Source organism: Rattus rattus, chromosome 15, assembly GCF_011064425.1.
Source record: "Rattus rattus isolate New Zealand chromosome 15, Rrattus_CSIRO_v1, whole genome shotgun sequence".
Lineage (NCBI taxonomy): Eukaryota > Metazoa > Chordata > Mammalia > Rodentia > Muridae > Rattus > Rattus rattus.
Window position 1 is genome coordinate 65,141,454 of NC_046168.1, and position 17,056 is coordinate 65,158,509.

The window sequence follows — 17,056 nt, forward strand, 5'->3', positions numbered from 1 at the left end:
TCAACCATCATCCTGGTCACAGGGTCAAAGCACATGGCTGAGGTGTCACTAGTCACACCCTTGTCTCCCAAAACATGGTGATAGGTTCAGAGCTCTCTGTCTGCCCAGAGGGCAGGATCAATTCTAGGGTATAACAACCTTGAGCTAGGATACGTGAATCCATCAACAGGTAAAAGTCAGTCATGAATCCTTGGAGCAGGACCCAAGAAACCTAGTTTACTGTATTTTCTCCATCCCCTGATTTTAAATTTTCTTACAGTACTTTTACATTAAAGGACCATTTTTCACCCTTTATATTTATGAACAAATGTCTTCTGTATGGTTTCTGTGATGTCTCAGTCACAATGAACAATAAATAAATAAGTAAATAAATTAAAAATAAGTAACCTACATAAAAAACTCTTTTTTTTTTTATTAACTTGAGTATTTCTTATATACATTTCGAGTGTTATTCCCTTTCCCGGTTTCTGGGCAAACATCCCCCCCCCCCATCCTTATGGGTGTTCCCCTCCCAACCCTCCCCCCCATTGCCGCCCTCCCCCAACAGTCTAGTTCACTGGGGGTTCAGTTTTAGCAGGACCCAGGGCTTCCCCTTCCACTGGTGCTCTTACTAGGATATTCATTGCTACCTATGAGGTCAGAGTCCAGGGTCAGTCCATGTATAGTCTTTAGGTAGTAGCTTAGTCCCTGGAAGCTCTGGTTGCTTGGCATTGTTGTACATATGGGTCTCGAGCCCCTTCAAGCTCTTCCAGTTCTTTCTCTGATTCCTTCAACGGGGGTCCTATTCTCAGTTCAGTGGTTTGCTGCTGGCATTCGCCTCTGTATTTGCTGTATTCTGGCTGTGTCTCTCAGGAGCGATCTCATCCGCCTCCTGTCGGTCTGCACTTCTTTGCTTCATCCATCTTGTCTAATTGGGTGGCTGTATATGTATGGGCCATGTGGGGCAGGCTCTGAATGGGTGTTCCTTCAGTCTCTGTTTTAATCTTTGCCTCTCTAAACTCTTAATCGTTAAAGAACTGTTCTTTTTCTCTTATCAAGTAAGACGATTGCGTGCTTTATTTTTACAGAATTTTTAAAATTCTTATATACTCACAACAAAAAAAATTACCGTGTTATTCTACAAAAATATTAACATTTAGATTGGAAGGTTTTCTAGATCTCAAGTGAGATTATAAAGTGATTTGTTTAAGTTGTTACCCCACCTTCCAGCTCATCTCATGCTAAGTCTACACTACCCTACTGTTCCCTTCTCAAATCACACAGCTCTTCATCGTACGGCTCACAGTCCCTGCTTTAACAATGCTGAAGAGTTGGGTATTATTTATTTCCTTTAAAAATTTTTAATAGTTAAAAATAGCCTTAATCTTCATGATCATTTTGTTGGAATAAATTCCTAGATGTTGGGATTCCCTCAATCCGAGAGACAATCAAACTGTAAGACATTTCTCATAAATCGCTGTGTAGAAAATTGTACCTGTTTACATTTCAACTTTAGTGGCATGAGGAGGTTTGTCATAGTCTCATCTCAGGGTTCAGGTCCCTGTTCGGGCACCACTTGCCCCTGCCCGCAGGGGCTTCGTAATTTACAGGAACCGAGGGGGATCCAAGCCTGAAGAGGAATGGGCGAGAAAGAGGAGCGAGACCAAGCAGTGTCCTTGTCAAGGTCTGTTTATTGAGAGGAATGTACAGCATTTAAAGCTCTGAAGCAGGAATTGAAGCAGGAACTGAAGCTTGGGGGGGGGGGTACTGGGAAGTGCCCAAGGTGAATCATTAAACTGCAAGATATTCTCCTTAGACAATGAGGCAACAGTCTTCTGGGGACATGTTCTTTGAAAAGGTCAAGCCCTTCTCAGGAATCTGCTCAGGGCAGGGCTCTAGTTTTGCCTAGTCCGGCAGTCTGATCCCCGACATCTCTGGACACTAACATTTGGCCAACGTTCCTTCTACACATGTCCTTTTACTATAGGGTGTAAGACTCATCCTTCCCTCTTGGACCATAAACTCTAGGGATAGGCGTAGATGTTGGCCCGTACCTCCCTCAACGCTTAGAACAGACTGTGCATTCAACAAGTAGTTATCGGGCTGACTACTGGGGAAAATTATCAAGTTCTGTTGAGTTACTGACAATCTCTAAACCCTTCAGACTACTGAATCCTTAAAACTACGAGTCAACTCCTTGGCTATAAATCCTGTCTGCTGCTGTGTGGTGACAGGTCACTGTCACCACAGCCTAGCTTTCAGGGAAAAATGGAGCTGATTAAAAAGCCATCTATGTTATCACTGCCTCCTCTTTCCACGATGATTAAATGAATCCATAATGAAATGGGAACTGTTGGAGTTTATTTTTACTTCAAACAATGGCTGTTGAAAGTTGCGTGTTGCAGCCAATCCAGTTTTCTCTGGCTCCTGCAGAAAGCTCAGCAGAGATGCCCAACATCCAGAGAGCTCCTCACTCATACTCAGGATGCCTCTGCTGACAATGGCGCCATTTTTTCATCTTTATGGCTATACGGAAAGGTATCCATACAATCATTTCTGGCTTTTTGGTTCGGTCTAGCATTCCATAAAACACAAATACTCAGAACTGTATTATAAACTAGGCTGATTTATGTGAGATGGTTTTGATCAGCCATAGGCTTCATGGGAATCCTTTGATCGCCTGCATCTTGGTTTTCCATAGATTTTAGGTATATTACATGTATTTTTGACTTGTGATATTTTCCTTTTTGTGGTTGCTTTTTAAGGAGGTAACCTCACCACAAATTAATGATATAGAATCTGCACTAGATTGAAGCATCTTAATGTTGAATGTGTATCTGAAGGGGAGGGCTGGGGATGTTTGAGGTAAAGCTTAATTAGTGTTTTACTTATGTGGGGATGACCTAAGCCTGAGTGTGGAATTGGTTTGAAAGAGGAGTATATAGTGCTTTCTAATGAAGAAGCATTAGAACGCTGCACTTTGACATATATGATACTATTCGTATATAGTAGAGTGGGTTTCCACAGCAGACCCTCACTAAGGCATCCATCCTCCTGGCCACTCTGCTGCCTATCCCACACGCCTACCCAGTTGTGGGAACTGGCCTCCAAGGAGTCTTGAGTATGAGCAACCAGTCAGAATGTGAATATCAGTTAAGTAGAAGGTTGACTGGCAAGCTAGGGTGGTCGCAGTAGTAAGCCAAATTATTCCTTAGGAAGGGAAACAGGCCCTAATGGTGAGTCAGAACAGAAGGGTAAGCCAGATAAAATGTGTTAACACCCCACCCACCCCACCCCACACACACACAGACACAGACACACAGACACAGACACAGACAGACACACACACACACACACACAGACACACAGACACACACACACACACACACACACACACACACACACACACACACACACACACACACACACACACACGCTTCTGCTCAGGTCACTTTGCCCCTTCAGTGGAATGTTAATGACTCTCACCTATCCCTAGGCACCAAGGGAGGCGCCTTTGCAACAACAAACATTGGCTCCTTGGCCCCATTTGGCATACTTGCTGGCCTTTCTCATTTGCCCTAGGTCTTTTTTAATCTGCCTCCCTTAATGAAGTGTCGGAAATATTTGCATCCCTAGTGGGAGAGAGAAGAGTAGAGGTCTCTTTGAAGAAGAAATTCTGTATCCAGGTCCCCCTTTTCATATGACTTCTATGAATAAGGGCAATCGTATTCTGCAAAGCTAATTAGAAAAGAGTGAAAATGTTTATTAAACATGAAAGCATGGCCAGCGAGGGGCATAAGTTTCGCTCCACTCCTGCAGTTAAGGAGTTTGAGGAACTTGCCCACATCAAAGCTGAAAGCGGCAGAGACAGCTCCAGTAGCCAGGGAGGCTGATGCCGGATGCTGGCTCCTCTGTATTCTGATTTCTCCCTTCCTAGATGATTATCAGAGCCAGGGGAAGGGTAGCCCAGGACCATCTTGATTGTTTGTGTAGGGTTTCTTTCTGTCGCTTCATCAGATGCACGTTACCTTGATCTACTCTCTACTCACATCTGACACAAGCCCTATCAGAACTTCCTGTGCCAACCACCCAAATGAATAACCACACCAGGTAGTATGAATTGGTGGCACCAGAAACTGGAACAGAAGAGTTCTGAGAAAACATGGACACAAGAACCATCGTAATAGCCAGCATTAGAAAAAAGCCAGTGTGTACACACTTGGTAGGATTGGTGTGGGGATTACAGGTCTGGGCAGTTCTTAGGAGTAGAAGCGCCTGTCTCTCTTGCATGCTGTGTTTGGTGTCAACACCAGCATGGCTCGTCATAGACAAGACTGGATTGTGACAGGCATCCACTTTCTCAGGTTTCACGCTCTCTCTGTGACCTCCTTCTTGCATCTCTAGGGCTCGCCCTTTTTTGTTTGTGTCTCATCAGTTATCTTACAGGACCACACGTCAACTTTGGAGACAGCTAAAGGGACATCAATTTAAAAAGTAAAATATAAGAATCACAGAGGGAAGCAGTGGTTTCCATTGGGAAAGACTGACACCTGCCTACCCAGTCTCTCTGCTCTAGGCGTGAGATGGGGTATGGGGTTGGGGGGTTGAGAAAAAAAATGACAACTTTTGTCCTCCTGTGAGCTCTATGTTTGCTTTCTTTCCGCCACCCAAAAATAGTATTTCTCAATAATACAGACATTTCCTTCCTCAATACATCAGCTTAAACTCAAAAAGTACACCATGTCCTTGAACAGAGTTCTGGAAAGTTTCCAAGTGAGGGCACCTGAAGGGCCTGGATTCTCACTTACCTGTGCCAGTCCTGCTGAGATCCTGCGAGCATTCCCAGGACACCACTGAGTTCTGTCCTGAGGGGTCTACAGCGCCAATGCTGTGTCTCTTGCTGCTACAAATATAATCCCCAGTACTCTCCCCTTGAGTGAAAATGGGGGTTCATTGGAAGACCAAAAACCAATCACTAAAACCAAAGACAGAAAATGCACCAACGAGCCTCACGGGAGCAAGAATCAAGAGCTAAGATGGTTTTCTTGGGTCTCTTTAAATGCCTGCTTCCTGTGGCTTCTGTCTGGGTCTGCTCTGCTCTGCCTTTCTTCTCTTCTGTGGTTATTTAACCTATAGGTGGCCCCCAAACACCTAACCCAATCATACAGTCATCCGATGCCCAGCTCTGTTCTCCACAGCTGATGAGTGAGATCAGTCTCTTCCTTCAGAATTCCTAATTGGTACCATTGCTCCAGTGCTGCCATGGGTGGATCCCTTCAAGGCTGAACCCTCTCATAGAAGAGGAAGGGCTTCTCAACTATGATGCACCCAGGAAGGGGAACAGCACCTTGAGGAAAGGGTCAAGTTCCCTAGAACTAGAAGATGTTTATTTTCTTAGCCGTCAGCACTTCTCAGTCTTTTGCATTTCAGTATCAATGAAATTGCAGTCAGTTAGTAGACAGCTTGTGTGGCTTCCACCTGCACAAGCCATGAGCATAGCAACATTGACACTGTCATCAGTGTCTCAGCTGCTAGGAAGGAAGTCTGAAGACACTGGAAAGTGCTCTTGTGGCACGTGACAATCAAACATTGCTCACAGAGAGGGGACAATATTAATGCCTTCAGCAGCTCTCTCTTAGGAGGAATCTCAGGCCCGCTCTAGATGCTGCCCATGGAGTCAGGTTCTACATGCGAAAGCATTTTAAGACGCTCTTGCCTTTAATCCCAGCACTAGGGAGGAAGAAGCAAGTCAGATCTCTATGAGCGGGAGGCCAGCCTTATCTACAGAATAAGCACCAGACCGACTAGGGATGCAATAGTGAGACACCGTCACAAAACAAAAGAGCCTCTTAATCAACCTGTGGTGTGTCTCTGCACATGTATGCATACTTTTTGTAATGTCATAACCTACCTGATTAAGAGGGAAAGGATGACTTTAGATCTTCAACGAAACTCAACTATAATAGGCAACTTGAAGAAAAAGAAGACCTATTACGCAGACTAGTGGTTCATTTCACTGTGTTAAACTTGGGCATCCATCTAGAGAAAACATCACAGTATCCTTCACAACGGAAACAGCATCGTGAAGTGAAACTCCCCAAACTACTACCCACAGAGAACCCTTCCTCAGGACAGACATGGCAGACAGCCCGGCCCTCTCCAGCATCCACAGAGCAGCAGCAGAGGGCCCTGCTGAGCAGATTCCAGAGTGCATTTGTCCTTCAAGGCTAAAGAAGAGGAGGTTTGCCATGCTGGACTCCTCAATGTCCGCAGCATTTAGATTCTACGTTGACGAGGACTCATATTTCAATATTGGCTCTCCATGCGTCACCCTGGCCTGGAGCATGGATGCCACTGGCTTTTCGACTAGCTTCCTGCCTCTGACAGCCCAGCATCCTAGTCCAAGAGCTGCTGTCTTTTTCTCTCCCAGCCTTCCCCTTAAGCCACCCTCACGCCATCCATTTAAAAATGTGCCGGCTCGAGTTAACTATTTCTCTTTCTCGCCCAGAAGAAACGGTACTCAGTCAATGAATCAATCCTATCTAAAAGTACTTTTCATAGAGAAGAGTCTACCTAGATGCAGGAAAGTTTATAAAAGCACTGCAGAATAGCTGTTTTTAATTCCTTCCCATATGAAACGGCACATTTTCCACTGAATGGCAAAGGTTCTCTGCCATGCGGTATGCTGCCTGCCGTGAGCTTCAGAAATGTGCTAGATTCAAAATGGGTCCAAACACTCATTGTTTCAGTGTGTGCTCATGAGGATTTCTGGTTAAAGGAAAAAAATTCGTCATTGTTTTGCCTTTTCTATTTTGTCTCCTGGTATTAATTACATTCAAAATAGAAATGCTAGTACTCCATTAGTACTGATCTCCTGTCTCTGGATAAAGAGAATTACTAGGACCTTACTTCACATGTTAATTACAGCAGTTGATAGGTAAGTGGCCCCCCTAAAAGCCTAGATGAGGTAGCTGACTGTCCATCACAGCCACTACATATTAGCATTTGATTTCCATCCTGATTTGCATATCATAGAGATATTGATTTTAGTGGTTAGGTCATCTACAAGAGGCAGCGGACCATGCTGACCATGCTGACAAATACGGACATACTGAGACAGCCCATACCTAATGTTGACAGTCTGTGATAGCGGATGATTTGTGAGCTACAGAAAAAGCAAATCTAGGTTAATTCATTAAAAAAAAAAAAGCAAAAAAGCAAAACAAACAAAATACTGTGCTATGGAACTTTATGTCTGCTTGTCCCCAGACCTGAAGGAGACAAAGCAAATGACAAAGAAGACTGTGGTGGTGTCACCCAACAGGCAGCTGCTCACCTCTAGGCAGCTGGGCCAATGTAATTTAAATTTGACTTCAGTATTTCTGGAAGAATTAGGTCACTGGGAGGGATGTGGAGGGAATATTTTATCTAGGAACTTCTTCTCACTCTCTATTTCTACAGATAGTGAATAGTCTGTGTGTAAACAACCCTTTTGTGAAGCATCTTAACCCTAGTATGTCCCCACAGTAGGTCTGTCTGACCTCAGTACCCAAGCTCTTGTTGCAGTGCTGGAATTTTCCTTTGTCCCATGGCAGCACTAATCATTGTAATACTTCACCTGGAGAGTACTCTTAAAAAGAAGGGCATAAAGAAAGGCCTGAGTGTTTAAGATGAGTTGATAATCAGTTGTAGTCACAAGGGAAATTCTGGCCACACACACATTGTTAAGAATGTGCTCAATGTAGTTGGATTTGTGGTAGACCCTGGTATCTGAAGTTTGGGTGGCGGTCGTCATTAGATGATAAATGGATCTGGACTACTGTAGTGTGAGGCGAGGACAGTAAAGGAGCCTGCTCACAGCAGGTCCACATCAGCACACATGGGGAAACGGGCTGGAAAGTAGAGTGGGTTGGGAATATAAAGAGCCTCAGAAGCCAGCGTATGGATGCTGACAGGGTTTGACATTCGGAAACAGTGAGTGAATCAGGATTTAAGCCAAGACAGTTTAGAGAAACAAGACAAGAAACTCTGAAGATGTTGGTTTTGGAAAAAACACGGATGGCTCCTTTTCAGATGTTTTGACTTGAGCAGTTTCTGAGATCCCTTGGTGATGATTTCTTGGGGTCATTGGAAACTGGACTTGGATTGGATTAGGAGGTCAGACTAAGGATGCGGGTACGGGAATCAGCAATTCCAGTAAATGCCACAGTGAAGGCTGCCTGTGCATACAAAAGAATAGAGCCAGAGAGAAGCTTGAGTTAAGGAAACCACTGAAAAGGGGTTGAGGAGAAGTGGACCTGACATTGTTGTGCTCACCAGTGCTTCTTTCTGGGGACAGTAATAATCCGTTGACCAAAAGCAGAGATGGAGCTCGATAGTCTCCAGTTTTATCTCCTCAGAGGTAATGGTTGTTTGACCTTCAGTCTCCTAGTTCCTGTGATGGGAACCTGCCTCATATGTGTAGGTCGGTAGAGCGCCCCCAGCCATCTGGAAAGGTTGCTACACACTGGCTCTGTCCTTCCACTGAAGGCCACTGCTCTAGCTCAAGGTATCTGTTCCTCTTCCTCCCTTAAGGAAGTGGGGTGGCACCTTAGCTCCCTTGAGCTGCCATGAGCAATGGCCATGGGCATCAGAAATGGAGTGGGTCAATCAATGTCTGGAATATCGGAAGTCTGACGTCTAGATGTCAATTAGGCTAAGTCCTTCTGGAAGCCTCGAGGGAGGAACTCTCGTATACCTCTCTTCACCTGATGCTGACGAATGCAGTAGTCCTTGGTGGGTGCTTTGGGGTTTTGGTGTTCTGTTTTGTTTTGTCTTCGTTTTTGACATGTGGGTAACTCCTACCAACCCGTGCCTCCGTCTACCTTCTTTCCACACTTTCAGTCTCTCATTAAAACATGGTTACTAGATCTGGAATGAGGTCCCCTCAGTCTTTATTTACATCTCCATAGACTTTACTTCCCAGGGAGATTATATGCAGGTTCCTCGGTGCACACAGATTTTTGGAGGAATGCTACTCAGTCTTCATGTCTCTGCTGTGTTTGACTACAAGACTTTCTGCCCTTTGATCTCACTGTTCCTCTACTCTGCTACTCTCACCCAAGCACTTGTAGTTTAATTTCTGTGCAAGCAGTCTCCCCTCGAATTATCCTAACCTTATTCGCACTCCATTTTGAACTAGAATTCACACTGCTAAACGTGCTTTTTAATCATGTCTTAACTCCCATGTCAACCTCCATGAGAACAAATCCATCTCTATTTTGTGACCCAGAATCCAGGATTATTAGCCTTAAATCTAGTCTTTTGCTGCATAGGTCTCTGTAGCCCAAATTTCTACTAGTATTTATCTTTTATTCCGAATGACTCTTTTGTTTCCGTCTTAACATTCCTTTATTAATTAGTTTAGAAGATATGAAATTGGGTAACTTAGTAAAAAAAAAAAAAAAGCCCTGGTTCTCCAAGTCTCCTGATCTCTTGCCAAATCAGATTTGTGTGTCTTATTTTTCATATCGGGGGCGGGGGTGCACAGTGGCTAATCTAAAGCAGGATGTCTATGTTCACACTACTTGGTCATGGTTGAAAGGAATGTTTAAGTAGGTTTTCCCGTGCCTGCAAATTCTGTGTCTATACACATCTGTTGATAGCGCAAGTTTAGCATAAACATTCAATAACATAACTAGTGCAAGCCATGGCATCAAGCCCAGCAATGGCCCCTCTTCTCCGTCTGGGCTATCTCTGGGTTGCAGGTTTCGTTTGAATACTTCATCATGAGGAGCCTAGCAGCCAGACCATTGTTTTCAGCCGTTCAGAGTTAGAATGACGCAGAGTTCTGTACTTCCCACTATTCCTTCCATCTCCCTGGTAAGCTTCCGGGGTTATCAAGATATTCTGACTTTTTTTTTTCATACACATTGGGAGCTGGCAGAACACAGAGTGGCCATCTGATCCAGGTAGTATAGCCTTCCTATTCTGCAATGAGGAAGTAACCTTGGAAGTGAGTCTGCTTCCCAGTGTCCCAGGCTGCATTCCTGCCACAGCAAGGAAGAAGTTATGGATTTCCCTTTCATTAACAGTAACCTTTCCACTGTGATTGGCAGCATGGCCTTCACACAGCCAGAGCGGCACAGAAAACAAATACTCTAGGAGGTTAAGAGGAAGGAGGCCACAGCCTGCATAGCTTGGAGAGCAAAAAAGACATCAGTGAGAGAGGGACTGGATTGTACGAAGAAGTTAGCAAGATCCTAGTCCCTGTGAGGTAGGCAGGAGGATTTAGGCTCCAAAGCAGTGTCACTTGAGAGAATTAAACTGGTATGGAGTTTGCCTAAGGATACTACTTCTAGTAAGCATGGCCACGACCAGTTTAATTTGCTAGTCAATATAATCTAGGCTTCCACTCTTTAAATAAGTGAAAATAGTAATGGTTAGTCAAATCCTTTATAAAGAGAATTATTTTCAGGCTAGGAAAGAAAAGGGTAGATATTTGTGTGTCTGATATTGCTAACTAATAATGACTGAGTTCTGCTAAGGAAAATACTTTTCAGTGGAATAAAACTGGATTACAAAACCAAGAAAACATGCATACAGCTAGAATTCAATTATTTAAATCTAGTGTCTTGGAGTTATACCAGAGATCCATAAAATCCAAGAATTCTAGCATAGAATTGCTTAGGTTGATTACACCGAGGCCCCATGCATATCTATTTAGTTGTCAAAAACTCAATGATCTCGGTAACTTTTCTCCACCCTTGGGATTCAGTCTAAAATATGCCTAGCACTTACTTTGGCCAGATCCCGAGGAAATTGCAGAGATGAACCAGATGAGACTCTTGCCTTCTAAAAGCTCGCACATGGAACAATGAGTGTGTCAACAAATTAGATCTGAAGGAAGAAGGAGAGTGTGTTTTACAGAGGGTATCTCTGGCTTGGGCCAGTGGGTAGACAGTAAGGTGTAGAGATGAGGCCCTTCCATGAAGAGTAAGCTATTTATCAGGCTAGTGGCTGTGACTGGATCAATGATGGGTGATAGAGAAAAGAGTGAGTAGGGCTCCTTGTGCTTATAAGAGATTCAGATGGGACTTCCAAACAGTGAGCACCAAGAGATTATAGTGTGTGTGTGTGTGTGTGTGTGTGTGTGTGTGTGTGTGTTTGTGTTTGTGTTTTCACCTGACACAGTAGAGAACAGGTGTGGGAGCAGGAAACTCGAGAGAATCTAAAAATGGTGAAGGTAAGAGATTTTAAGGTCTGAGTTAAAATAGCCAGCAGTAGAGATGGTTGTAGGCAGACATGTTCAGATGTCAGGCTCTGAATAGAGGGGTTGTGTTATAGGAATAATTAGGAACCTGGGCTTGGAGTCAGGGATGCCTGGGCACAAATTCCATCCCAGTCACCTGCTTGTGGCATAAGCTGGCCAAGGAATAAGCTCACCCCCTACAACCTTCAGCTTCCTAATCTAATGCCCTTCCACAACACTGTCCTATGGTTTGGTGTACTGACAGAGTGTGTACGTTCATAGCATATACTCAGTGTGAAGAACAGCGCTGTCTCTGGTACGTGCTACCCAGGTACCCTGACTTCCACATTTTCTTTCCAGTGCCCTTGCTGCCAATGACACTTGATGGTATGCGTGTGGGAACTCAGTTTCCACCTGGGCAGATCAGATCTCTCATACGCTGCTACCGTCTGTGCCCCTAGCTGAGTGGTGTCACTGCCTCACCACAAGCTAGCCCTTCAATAGAACAGGCATAAACCCTTTGCTACAGAGAGGGAAAGCAGGGCAGGGCATAAGTCTGAAGATAGCCTCTCCCCTTGCTACTTTTGCAGAGCTGTTTAGAAGTTTCTGTCGCTTCGTAAGGGAATTTGTTGTTCACGAGGAACGTGGAATGTTATGTGTCCTCGGATGGGAGAGACAGCTCAAAGCTGGAATAACTTCAGCAACTCTTCCCCCCTGCCAGAGACTTAAGACTATTTGATTTCAGCATCCTAGCAACCGATTTGCCGCCAATGGACCAGCATGGTGTTTGTATAGCTCCTCTCTGACAAACCTTCCCTTTCAGAAATGGAATTTATGCCTTTGTCCCTGATGGGCCTTTCCCCCCCTCCCCTAGAGGAAATTAAACCCACAATGCCAAGTCATGTAAGCTCAAAAATTCCAAGGCTGCAACTCCAGTTCAAGAACACTGGGCATGTGTGTGTGGCTGCCAGCTGCTCTCTGGCTCACCTCTGTTTAGATAAACAATTGAAAGTGTGCCATTTACAAGGCCGAGGCCTCTAGAGTCACACAAAGGAATCTGGCTGAAGCCTTCTTAATTAGAAGCAGGAGATAAGAAGGGACACAGCCTGTTGCTCTCTTGAGATGTTAATTTCGGAAAATGCGATTGTTGCCTTCAAGTCGTTTGCCGAAGGAAGTCACTGGGTTAGACTGGTCAGACCCTTACCTTATATAAAAGCAAACCATATTCCCAGATTCCACAGGGAGTTGCCAAGAGTGTAAGATACTGATGAAGAGTAAGGGTAGGGGTCAGGTGGGGGCTGTGGACAGCACTACAGGAGGCCTAGAGTCCATGACATTGCACCCTTACTCAGTGTTGGGTGGTTTGTGAATGGATGGCGCCTGGTTCCAGACCAGAGATTGTGACTTAATTATTCCATGGTTGAAGCTTGGTAAGATTATTCTTAATTGAAAAGCTAAGAACAAGAAAGAAAAAAAGAAAAGACTTCTTTCTGAACTTTCCCCTAGTAGCTTTTAGCATGTAGCCAAGACTGAAAACCCTGCTCTTCCCCCTCTTCACTTAAATACCCCAGACTGGCATGGATAGTGGAAAATGAGGAAGTTCTGAGAAGACAGAAACCCCTTTAGTGGGAGACAGGAATTCAAGGAAGGCTACCGGGAGAAGACAATAGAACTGAAATTTTAATAATAGGAAAAATCTGTGTTCCCCTCCCCTGAGCAGGTAAAGGTTTGAGCATGCCTCTTGTTGGCCCACTCACCTCATCTGAACATCAAATCAAGTCCCTAGCTTTAAACATACTTCCTCTGTTAACTTCCCCCATAGTCCTGACTTATGTTCTGTTAACTTCCCCATAGTCCCAACTTACGTTTAAGGAAGGACAAACTGGCCTTTTTCACTTTCTTGGTTCAGTATAGTAACCACGGGCCCTTTTTAAAACCACACGTGTGGAAGGAAAGACACCATCCTGGGAGGGGAAGGGGTACAGACCCAGCCAGCACACAGTCCCCAGAAGCATCATCAGCCAGATGTTCCAGTCAAGCCCTCTTGCTACTTCCCCACCAAGGCATAGAGGCGTCCACATGTGTATCTCTTTTCATTCAAAGTCCAACCACACTTCACACCTGGGCCACTGAGACCCTGGTCTAACCCTCCTCACCAGACAATCTCAGGCAAGATTCCAAAACTGTCCGATAAATTTATTGTCCCGTACAACAGCGATAGCTGCACACACCTTACCTTCTCTGTGGTCCTGAGGATGTTGAGAGATAGCAGCATCTTACCTTATGACTTAGCCCTGTGTGCTACTGTCAACAGAGGTCTTCCACACCCTTTCAGAGTTTTCGCTGACGCCAGGCTGTGAGATCTGCCCACAGGAGGGCCACTGTCTTTGGAAGAAGGAAAGGAAGACCCAAAGCTTGGGTTTCCCTTCTGCTTCTTGACTCTTTTCTGTCAAGAACAGTCCAAGGAGATGCATGGGGAAAGAAAATAAGTGTTTCCCATTTCGGGTACTGTTTCCTTCACCACATGCCTTCCAGAGGAAGTCTTTTCCACCTGGCCCAGTCTTGGCAAAGCTGCTTCATTAAGAAGGCTGATGGATACTTAAAGAACATCATTGACCATTTGGTACATGGAAGAGGCCATCATCCCAGGGCCTACCATCATTCCAGGGCCTATACTTGCTGAAGACTTCTAGACACCCTAGAGATGGTGGCTGACTAAAGTCACCATGTCTATGCACAGTGCCAAACCTAAGTGAAATGTCATGCCCAACTTCCAACCTGATGTTTGACTAATGACTGTCTCCACTGATGTGACCATGGAAATACAGGAAAGTAGTGTGGAATTTGCTCCTGGTGATCACTCAGATAAAAGCACAAAGAGGGAAATGGTGTTTTCATGGGTCTTCAAGGCTCTGCAGGATGGCATTCTCCTGAGACCAGATGTTCAGGATATGAGCTATCAGCCCAATTTCAAAGCAGGACCAGATTCTGACCAGCACTGTTAGATCATCCTTGGGCCTGTGTGTGGTCTAGGTGGTCCTCAGAACAATGCTGCAACATTTCCTATGAGTTTTCTGTTCACAACTTGCAGTCTCTGCCTGGGGTGGTTGTGGAGGGGGTGGCTAAGCCCTGCCTTGTAGAGCTGACTAGTGTGGGAATGGTCCATGGCTTTATAACACAGAGACTGACTTTTCCTGATAGACTTTTCCATGCTTGTCAGAAGATCTTGGCCCAAAAAGGAAGTCTCTAACACAGTGGTTCTCAACCTTCCTAGTGCTGGAACCTTTTAATACAGTTCCACATGTTGTGGTGATGCCCACCCCCCACGTAAAGACTATTTCATTGCTACTTCATAACTGTGATCTTGCTACTGTTGTGAATCTTAATGTAAAGATCTGATATGCAGAGTATCTATATGCAGCCCCTTTATCAAGATGCAGCAATGACTCCTTTGAGAGTCTTTTGTTGTATATACCTAAACTCACGCTGCCGAGCATAAACATATCTCCATCCCTGGAGTGACCTCAAGATCCTCCCAGTGTTAACGTGGCAGCTCAGGCACTGTGACCCACCTTTCATCTGTCAGAGGAGAATGTTTGCCTGGTGTCATTAATCACACACCAGACAGTACCCCTTCGTACCCTTCCCACAGAGCATCACCCCACCACAGTATCTGAGACTGGGCTGGCAGTGCTACCTACTGTGCTGAGAACCTCAGTAGTTGGGACTCTTCATTTTCTCATAGTGCCTGGAGTTCTATGGCATGAGTTATGCCTCTCAATTGAAAGCCGTCCCAAGAGCTGATAATAGAAAAATTTGGCTCTTCTAGTGTCTGCTCCTCCTAATGGACTCTTGCTTGGCTCTTTCTTAGAATTTAGCAATGAACACTTCCATTAGTGGGCTTGCTGGTGGTGTTTGGAATGCATGAGTGAACAATCCTGAGCCCGCCATGGTTCATGTCCAAGGTTACATGTGTCTTTGAATTATATGGCATGTTTTCCTCTTTGTCTTAAATGCCATACTTAGGTCAGGGATGCAACACTGTTCTGGCCAAGTTCAGGGGTCAGTTGGCCATAGAATACCCTAGAAAACCAGATGGAAAAGAATCTCAAATATCTGGGGGAGGCAAGATGGTTAATAATGCTAGCCTGGCCAACTTTGAAGCAAACATGTTGTTTACCAGTGTTAGTACTCAGCTTTCTATGGAGCCCATGGGAGGATTCTTTGACAACCACAGGGAAAATCAAAGAGAAGAGGAATAGTAACAAGGCATTGTCAGGGAGCCACTTGGAAGTGGCCAGGGATGACTTAAAGCATCTCACATTTCCAAAACATGTTTTTGGATCCTTCTCCTTACTTGGTTGGCTCTGCTTGGTACAAACGGGATCTTGTTTAGACCTGGGCTCTAAGGCTTCCTCAGGGCCACCAGTAAAGAATTCATTAATGCTATAAAACACCCAGACACTCAACTGTTCTTAGTAGAACTGAAATTTCTATAGGTCTAGGAAGGCTTCTGTTTGAACTCTGAGTGACTCTGAATGACTGAGTGTCCATGATAAAAAAAAAAGTAATTAATTTTTGACTTGATTAATTTTTGATAACTCACAGGAGCCTACCTGGAATGAATCCCCAATTCAAAAGCCTTTCACACTTATCTCTTTAAACAGGGTCTTTTCTATGTTACGGCGATAGCTGGAAAAGAGAAAAACTTTGGTGGCACGTAACAGGGGCAGACATGAACTACAAGGGTGAAGGGAGTTTGGGTTAGGATGCTAGGGGAGTTGTCAGAAGCCAGGCAGTCTTTGCTCCAATCTCTCTCTTGGCAGTCTCACCTGCTCCAGGTTTCTTCTCTCCTCTACCCCTTCATTTGGGATGTTAGCTCATTCTGCCCATTCAAGACCCTTTTCCCACTGCCCGAGCTCAGCCCTACTTCCAGAAGTGCTGTGCATGTAACGAAGGAGGGAGTAGGCCCTATCTGTTGGAAAGCGTTGGATAGAGTTTGTTTTGAAATCTTGAGAATGTTCTGATTTTTTTTAAAATAATGGTTCTCAACTTGTGGGTCATGACCCTTTTGGGGGAGGTCAAATGACTCTTTCACAGCAGTTGCCTTAAGACCACAGAGAAACACAGATATTTCCATGTATACCAAAATTACAGTTAGGAAGTAGCAATGAAAAAATTTATGGTTGGGAGTGATGAGGAACTGTATTAAAGTGTTGCAGCATTAGGAAGGTTGAGGACCACTGTTTTAATGTTTATGTTGATAAATCTTTATCGTGTTGTCAATGGTACAGGATCTTTTTACCTCATAACTCTACATTTCTCTGAGGTATCTATCATGGTTTGCCTAAGGTCAACATTCAATTATTTGTTGTACTATTTAATCAATCTCTCTCTCTCTCTCTCTCTCTCTCTCTCTCTCTCTCTCTCTCTCCTTCCCCCTCTCTCCCTTTCTTCCTTTCTCCCTCTCTCCCTCTCTCCCTCTCTCTATTTGTGTGTATATGTGTGTGTGAGTGTATATGTGTGTGTGAAGTCACACAGTGCATGTATAAATGCGTCCATTTGGTTTTCCTTGTAATAAATTTTGTTCTTTGATAACTTCATCATGTATATAATACATGTTAATCGCCTTCCACACCTTCTCTTACCTTCCTGCCACCTGGGCTTCCCTGCCTCTTTTAAAATTCTTGACTTTTTGTATTCTGTCTCATGGCACTTAAAATGTGTGTTTGGTTATGAGTTTCAAGGTATCCAATGGAGATGGTGGGCTCATGGGTTTGTACACAACTGGCTTTTATGCCTTCTCCCTCCCACAATCTGTTATCTTCTGTTAGTTTTACTAACAGT

General features: G+C 44.4%; 1 protein-coding gene across 1 annotated transcript in view; it reads left to right on the forward strand.

Annotated features, from left to right (window-relative positions):
- Window positions 1-3,758: 3,758 nt before the first annotated feature.
- The window catches only part of Ccbe1 (collagen and calcium binding EGF domains 1), a 63,764-nt gene continuing 50,466 nt past the window's right edge, over window positions 3,759-17,056 (forward strand). The window contains exon 1 of the mRNA XM_032885505.1: window positions 3,759-3,855. Within this exon, the coding sequence (XP_032741396.1) occupies window positions 3,759-3,855 (97 nt within the window). The remainder of the gene's footprint in view (window positions 3,856-17,056) is intronic.